The 8,397-nt window shown below is 43.0% G+C and overlaps 2 protein-coding genes and 1 long non-coding RNA gene across 4 annotated transcripts in view; 2 read left to right on the top strand and 1 right to left on the bottom strand.

The window, feature by feature from the left end:
* The first annotated feature begins 1,034 nt into the window (after nt 1-1,034).
* On the top strand, nt 1,035-4,121 carry LOC142948617 (uncharacterized). The gene is made up of 2 exons (XR_012953531.1): nt 1,035-1,696; nt 2,603-4,121. It is a non-coding gene; the product is annotated as an uncharacterized LOC142948617 (long non-coding RNA).
* aanat1 (arylalkylamine N-acetyltransferase 1) lies at nt 1,353-3,421 on the bottom strand. The gene is made up of 3 exons (XM_076090747.1): nt 3,274-3,421; nt 2,646-2,800; nt 1,353-1,658 (listed from the first exon to the last, which is right to left on the bottom strand). Exons 1-3 carry the CDS (start codon nt 3,419-3,421, stop codon nt 1,353-1,355), a joined length of 609 nt encoding a protein of 202 aa, XP_075946862.1.
* A 2,026-nt stretch (nt 4,122-6,147) lies between the features above and the next one.
* Nucleotides 6,148-8,397, top strand: part of ube2o (ubiquitin-conjugating enzyme E2O) — a 28,800-nt gene continuing 26,550 nt past the window's right edge. For both annotated transcript variants that reach the window (XM_076090302.1, XM_076090303.1), the window contains exon 1: nt 6,148-6,661. In XM_076090302.1, the coding sequence (XP_075946417.1) occupies nt 6,245-6,661 (417 nt within the window). In that variant the 5' untranslated portion in view covers nt 6,148-6,244. The remainder of the gene's footprint in view (nt 6,662-8,397) is intronic.

The raw sequence follows: 8,397 nt of genomic DNA, 5'->3' as shown, positions 1-8,397 counted from the left end.
GACCCGCGTCTTCAGTCAGGACTGTATGTGCTGCAGTTTCACTGCTGTGTTTGCATCGGGACCAAATAATTTCACTGTTTTCTATTTATTGGAATAAAAAGGGAACGTTTCAAAACAATGTCAAGGCACTGGTCTGTTTTGCTTAAATTTTATATGAAAATGCACTTGTGTTAACAGTCATGTCAACATGAATGCCACTCTAGTAATGAGCTGATGTGTTGGAGAGGATTTGTATCCGACATCAATTTCTCTACATTTTCTGTATTTCTGGTGCCACACCACAGAGCTTTACATTAAAGTGAGAATAACTGCATATTATATTCTCATGAATCTAAAGTACATTTAACAATTAGCACAAATTCCTGTAACAACTATTCAAAATCATGCGAGGTGATCGAAAGCTCCAGAACAGCCACTGTTTGGACCCCGTGAAGGAACTGTTAAAATACATGAAAGAACTCAAAGCAGACATGCTGGAAAATTATTATTTGAAGAACAAATGTGGAAAAAACCCAAGATATTTATCTTGATTCAAGACTTTGGGAGGCAGAGGTGGTGATTTTCTAGGCAAGAGGAGACTATCAAGGAGACTTTTTGAAGCACATATATATTTAGGAAACATACTAAATATAAATCGGTAAATATACAACTGATTGAGACGGACAGGTCCAATCAAATCTTAATATGAAACAGAAAAGCACGTTCAAGTGAACACATTAACTTATGTTGTGATGTTTGATCGCTGATTCCCCTCACTTTGTATTCTTATTCCACAGTCCTTGAAGGTTAGCGGTTTACTTTGGCATATTACTTTATAGTCGTACCGTCATCATAGTGACACAAAGGGTAACATAAACAGTAATACTGTAACACTGATTTTTTTTTGACTAAGAAATTGGCTTCATAGAGAGCCAGACAGTGTTAGATTGGTTAAATAACAAATATGAGAAAGAGAAACAAGGCAGCTGCGTCCTATTGAATACGATAATCAGTTTTTCAAAATCAATGAGTTTCATACAAAAGTACATTTTAAATAAGTGCTTACATTCTTTCAGTACTTTGCTCTAATGATTTGTTTTTAAACTACAGATCAATATATTTGTAGTTTCTGACCACTTTTCCGAACAGCTGTTGCTGACAGCTGGATGGCGGCTCTTTGTTCTCGGCCGTCCGCAGACTGTCTCAGCTCGCCTCGCTGCCTGATGAGCAGGTCTCACCCACAGTGACGCTCAACGAACACTGCTCTGGTCGCCGGCGTACCACCAAGCTGCTCAGACGAACCCCAAATTCTGTTTCCAAGAGGGCATTGGTCCCAATGCCGCTAGAAAGCCAGGGAGATAGTCCTCCTGTCCTCAACAACCGCTGTTCCGACGCATGAAGGCGTGGCCCCTGACTGGGTATCGCATCTCGATGAAGGCGAGGGGCCCCACTGTGATCTCGCTGCGGCCCTTCACCTTGAAACCCGTCTTCCGGTAGAAGGGAACCAGGAAGTCTTCGCACATGAGCACGGCGCGGCGGACGTAGGGCAGACAGCGGAGGTACTGCAGGTAGCGCCACATCAGGATGGAGCCTTTGCCCTGCTGGCGGAAGGTCCGGTGGACAGCCAGGACGTGGATGTGGACGGTGGTCCCGTTAGGCTTATGGAGAGTGAGGGCATCCTGGGAAACGGAGAGGGAGGGGAGAGGTGTGAGAACAGGTAAATGCCGCTCTGTTGAGAATTCTGCTGGGCTTCGGATGGCAAATTTAAAAAGTCCATGTTGAGTCCAGCTGTCTCTCTGCTGTTTGGGGGTCAGATGGTATATCACCTCAGCTGATTATGTAACTGACACTATTGATAAAAGCTGCCGACACTAGCGTTCTCACTTTAAGCTCTGATTCATCGCTTCCTGTGAGAAGTCAAGTGTTGGTGCTGGACAGCAGAATCACATTTGGGAAATTAAGGCAAATAAAGTTGACACACAGATCTTTAGAGCTTCAAGGATGCGTCAAAAACCTGGTCTTAACATTAAAAGACTTGAATTTTAGTTTGACACAGTGTGACCTCTGACCTCTATATCATTGTTTTCATTGTCTTCAGAGCTCTGATTGTCCTCTGAGAATAATTTGCATTGCCCTGCACATTTGCTCTCCATTAAGATTTGTATGTATACTAAAAAAGTCCACAACACATTTAATGCTTAATTACATGTGTTTATGATGTTGTGTATACATTTTTTTCTATTTCTAATTCATGCTTTTGAACATTTTTGGATTATTCTTTTTTGCAGATACAGACACCCTGCATTTCAATGCATATTGAACGAGCATGTGAGAAATGTAACTTTTGAATCTGTCAACCATTTTCAGATTAGTAGAATTATGAAATGCGTAACATTTTCTTGAGGGTCCTTCATCGCGCTTCAGGTGGTATGAGTTAGAGGCCATAATAATGCTGAAGCTTGTTCAACTCCCACACCTGTGAATATTTCAACATTTAGGTGGATCTGTTGATCCACCCACTGAATTTCCCAAAGACATCATACTATACATATGCCTTTAAATCTTTCTTTTCTCTTCTGTTAATCTGACTTGAACCTGGTTTTGCATTTTCCTTGCCGGTCAGCCTGAGGTAAATCAGTGTCCAGGTGTCCTCCGCTCTGTCTTACCGTGGTAAGCCTCTCCTGGTCCCACAGTGAGCCGATGACGAAAGCCACCAGACGTCCCTCCTCGAACCAGCCAAGAGACAGCTCAGGGCACAAGGTGAGGAAGTGACGCACCTCGTCCAGGTGGAGAGGACACTCACCGGACACTGAGATGAAGGCTGTGAGGAGGAGGAGGAAATTAGACACCTGGATGCAGGGGAAGTGGACATAAAGTTCCCAACCGTTCTGACTATTATGGGAATGTGATGAGGAGATACTCACAGCCAGGGATGTTATACAAGTTAAAGACAGCTCAACTCTTATCACCTGGAAAGAGTTAAATCCCCATAGTAACTACCTTTTGTAGTGGGCGCACATTAAATGTAAAATACGGTCATTGAAAAGATATATGTAGTACCTTCTGTAAATGTGATATGAGTTATTAACGGAGGTTATTCTTCCCATAGAGTGATTATTAATGAGTGGAAGTTTGTATGCGAGTGAGAACGTGAACCGAGGCTGCATATTGTTCCTGTTTTCCTTTAAAATGAAGGGGAAAAACGTGTGCGTAAATGTGCTGTCCTGAAGTGACTAAGACAGCTATAATAAGTGCTGTAGGCCTAATTCAGTGAAGCATTAACACTCTGCTTACCTTCTCTCTCAATCTCGAACACGCTGATGGCATCCTCCGGGCTGAGGGAGCGGAACTCGCTGGCCGGCAGCGTGTGTCGGCGGCCCCGCGGCACCGGAGAGCGCATATGGAGCGGCCCCATGAAAGACACTGCGTTCACCACTGACATGCTCTTATGTTTGGTTTTTCCTCCCCTAAAATATTTGAAAGTACAGCAAAGGCGACTGTCTTTCTTCCGCGCTGTTCTCTCCTTTAACGCGAGTAGAACTAGTCTAAAAAAAGCCTGATCCGTGCGTAACAGAACTGCGCGCGAAGACTGAGCAGAGAGCGGCGCGCCTGCAGTATTTATACCCTCGGTGTGCATGTGCGCTTGGTTTATAATCCTGAAGCAAGCTGAATGAGCATGTCCCCGTGAGTAAATTGAACAATAAACATATTCAGTCGGGGTCAGAAGGTTGTATTGGTGTGTTGAGAATTATCCTAGTCATGCCACCAACAGACCGGCTAAAGATTTGGATTTTACCGATCATGAGGTCTCACACCAACATGCTACCGAGCTACTGTAACATCAGGTGTAACAGTCACACACCTGTGTTATAGTGTGGGAGACAGTCGTACGGACAGATTTAGAAAGGTACGAGCTATTCTGATTGGTTCACTATTAAACTGTAGCCTATATATTATTTTATTTATATTTAGTTATTGTGGATTTTTGTACATTTTACTAGTTGATATTCTTTACTGTTTATTACTTATTTATAATACTTGCTGCTTTTGTTTCTTTTTTTTACCATGCATCTTGTGTGCCCACTTCGCTGCTGTGATCCTGTACATTTCCCCACTGCGGGACTAATAAAGGATTATCTTATTTTATACGTTGGGGTCATTTATTGTTGTCACACCGAGAGGATTGAGTGCTCCCTGTTAATGGGCTGGGCCATTTAAGGACTCGATTTACCACTCTTCATGTGACTTCTCTGAGGGAGACTTTCCATTGTCCCTTTAAGTCGAGCTCACGCTTTATGTTCCAGAATCTTTAAGAGGATTACAGGCCGTATAGTTTGTTTGTCACCTCCTCAGTGTTAAAATAAGCTGCGTGTGTCGAGAATTTCAACAAGCAGTTACGATCCATACCCAACCTAACTAACGTCATGCGACTTACCCACAAGGTGAAACCGCACGTTTTGTATTCACAAAGGCTACAGCAGCAGCAGCATCAAAGCTCAGTGCTTTACTGTGAAATTGTCACGGGGCATGATGAGGACTCAAGCGCAGAAAAGTCAGAGTAGTGAAAAAAGGGTTTTTAATAACTCACGAACAAAACAGGTAATCCAAGGACGAGACAAGAGACAAGGGGGGAAATCCGGCAGGACGAGGCAGGGCAGGCAGACTGGGAAACCGGCAACAGGATGAGCAAAAACGGGTGGGAAGGTATGAACACAAAACAATGATCTGGCAGTGGGTGTGTGTGAGGCAGGGGTTTAAATAGTGAAGGAGGCAGAGTGAGCAGGTGAGAGTAATGAGCTGATGAGGTGAGTGTGATTAGTGATCAGGGGCAGGTGAATGGAGTTAGGTTGATGCTGAGGGAGTGACTGACAGGTATGAGTGAGGAGGGTGAAGTTACACAAAGACACAGAACACACAAGGCAAAGCTTGATCGTGACAGAAATGGTGTTTAGGAGAGGTTTAATTAACGGACACCAAGAGCATGGTGGACTCCCTGTGAGGGTCACAAGGCTGAAAGTAATCTCCATCTCCAGATAAACACAGAGTTTTATGTGTGGGAAGCTTTTCCAGGCACACTCTTTTATATTTTAAGATATGTTTCAAATATTGTTGGGATCAAGGTTTTATCAGGACTCCCAATATCTCATTGTTTTGATGGTGCTGGGGGCAACGATTACAATTTTTAATCGCGATTAATCCCATGATTTTTCTACGATTAATCGCATTGTTATGCGCAAAGTTCAATAATGAATTCAAAAGTAGTGTATTGCGCACTTTTATTTTAAAAGTACTGCTATATGAACAAAAGTGCAATAACATTTGGTTTGCAAACACTTTAAAAAAAAAGGTGCTTTTTAACAGCAGTATTCCCTTTACACAGTAGCAGTTAAAATACAGTTAATGATTCTGATAATAAATATTCAGCTGGTGTTCACAACTTTATTTTCGTGTGTGTAGTAAATGCAATTTGATATATACACCTTGAAAACTGCAAACCTACCTACGTCATGTTTTTTGTTTGTTAAATTCTCAGTAGCGATAACTAAATGATATGCTTATTATACATATTACAAACAAAACACTTTAAAAACTCTAAAAAAATTATTTAAATGAATCATTTCTTTGTTGCTTTTTTGGTATTTTGGTCAGACACATATGCAACGCTGATTACCGTAATATGTGTGGTATTTGTTACACAAAGCTGTTCAATTGTTGTTTTCTTCCCTTTATTTCACAGTATCAACAAACATTACTGGGCAAATAAACACAATTCAAATAAACAGTATATGAGTGATAAGAAATATAAAACAGATAATATATATTCAATGTACAAAAAATATAACAATAAAACAAATAAAAATATTTTTGTACCAATATTAGAAGCATATTAAATAAACAATACGTTTCAAAACATTTATAATTGTTCAAGGGACTCACCTAACAACTCTTTACAATACATTCATGTACGTATATTCTTTGTTTGTGGTTAGTTTTTAAAGTAAAAACAAAACAACGAAAAAAAGCCATCTATATTCTGGGAAAACGTTACTTTTTCCATCGTCCAGAACGTAATGCATCACAGATTGAGGCTCACACTGCCGCTCAGTGGTGAGAGGGGGTACTGCGTGATGACGTGCACACACTGCGCTAGTTACGCAGCTCTCCGTAACGACGTAAACACGTGCACCTCGCTGCTTCCAGGTTACATTTTTTTCATTCCACCGTCATCCTCGCGCTCTAGCATCACTCCCTGACAACAGCAGCGATGGCGGAGCCCGTAGCATCGGATGCTGTGGCCACAACGGACGCAGCAGAAGCGACCCCGGGCCTGTCTCCCCCAGCCAGCCCGGGCTCCGAGCCTCCATCCATGGCTCTGTCTCCCACAGCGGACGGCTCCCAGCGGCTGCTCTTCTCCCACGACCTGGTCTCCGGGCGGTATCGCGGCTCAGTCCGGTTTGGCCTCGTACGGAGGATCCACGGCGAGGAGGAGTTTATCTCAGACTCGGACCTCGACGATGACGGAGGGAGTGGAGGAGGAGGTGGAGATGGACGAGGAGGACGAGTCCCGTGTGGTTCGGACACTGAGAGCGCTGTGGACATCCCGAGTCAGCCTCTCTGTAGGGGATTTGTCCGCGTCCAGTGGTACCCTGAAGGAGGAAAGCAGGACATCAAGGAGACAAAGGTACCACATAACGTTACTAGCTAGCTGTTCACTGTTTACCTTTTAAAGACTCGGCTCTCCCCTTAACCTGACACGAGGGCTGCACTGCTTCAAACTGCCTGTTGTGTTTTTTGGAAGACACGAGTCGACTTGCTAGCCTGTCCGGGAGAAGCTTCACTTAATCCATCTGCCTAAAACGCACAGCCTAGCTCGCTAGCCGGCTAGCATTCACGCACACACGCTAGCTAGCAGTTTAGCTGATAGCCTCATGCCACTCAGCTGGTGTTTGCGGCTAAAGGGTTGGTCCACCTAACTGCGTCCAGCCGCTAATAAATCAAATGTAACTCCAGGTTTTTAGCAGGTGCAGGACCCCGCGAGGAACCTCGCACCCATTGATTATCTCATCCAAGGCTCCATGTAGTTCCTCACCAGGGTGTGACTTGGCCAGAGACCAAGCATTGTCAAACTGTGACAACAGCCCTTTCAAAAAAAAATGTACATAATGAGCTCCCTCAGTGACACTACTGAGGAGAAAAGCTCTCGTGGGATTCAGAGTGAACTTGTGGTTTCATGTCAGTTTCAACACTAGCGCCCACAGTTTCACAGGTGAAATCAGTCTTCTTACCACACTTGAGCTGAAACGGTTAGTTTGTAAAATAATTGATTTCTCAAATCAGCCAAAAAATTAAAATAAAATTGGCAACTTGAATATGTTAGAATATGTGGCTGTTGGTCAGACACAACAAAACATTTGAAGATGATATTTCCATAATTCGTTGCTGACCTAATCCATATCATTTCTTCGCCCTGTGCCACTTTAGTGTCTTGTGTTCTCTTATGTTTTCTAGGGCTGCAACTCATTATTATATGAATTAATCTGCCAACCAACAATCCACAGTCCAAATGCATTCATTTTACTTCAATAGCAGACTTTCAAAACCAGGAAATATTCCCATTTAAGGAGCTGGAACCAGTGAATTTGTTTTGCCATGTTTTCTTGACAAATTGCAGGTGACAGTGGCATCTTAAATCTGAACTATAGACATGATGTCAAAAGACCCATTCAGGGTTTTACTCTATTACGGAGATACTTGGTTAACCGGCCTCTTGGATCAGTCTTCAGATGGAGCACGGTTTGCCGCGTGCATTCTCAGCAACTTTAAATTTATTAAACAAACGATACATCTGTTGTCCATGGACGGTTCATTTAGCACCACACCGCGTGTTATACCTCCTTTCTTTTTCCATTCTTCAACCAAATAATGAATACAGTAACTGGTAAAGAAGTGGAGAAATCTGCCGTCATCTATATCCTCCAGTACTTTCTCTACATTTCTCCTGGGCGTTGTGGAAAAAGGGTCACAGGGTTTGATCTGGAAAAAAAACAAGCTCACACGAGCTTGTTTTAGAGACACGGGACGAGACCAGAAGAAACCCATTTTAGGGCCCACTGTTGCCTCGCTTTGTCTTTTGTGCTAAATGAGTAAAGTTCTGGTCGTCATTCAACCTCTGTCACAACAAAGGCTCAGTTAAACAATGACACCGATGTTCACACAACTCCTAGACCGTCAATGCTGTGTCATTGCGAGTGTGTGCTAATGTGCACACGTATGGATCTCTCTGTTGTATTCTTGTTTACGTTTTACGTCGGCTTGTTGTTTTTCTCGTGAGGTTATCTCAATAAAATCTGGCGCTCTTGTCCTGAGGTCCATAGAAGCAGAATTTTAACAGAAAAACTAGGATTTGGATAGTTAAGA

The sequence above is a fragment of the Anarhichas minor genome, unplaced genomic scaffold (genome assembly GCF_050575085.1).
Source record: "Anarhichas minor isolate MPS153535 unplaced genomic scaffold, ASM5057508v1 ptg000012l, whole genome shotgun sequence".
NCBI lineage: Eukaryota > Metazoa > Chordata > Actinopteri > Perciformes > Anarhichadidae > Anarhichas > Anarhichas minor.
Note: the sequence above shows the minus strand (reverse complement) of the source record. Positions and strands in the feature narration are given on the sequence as shown.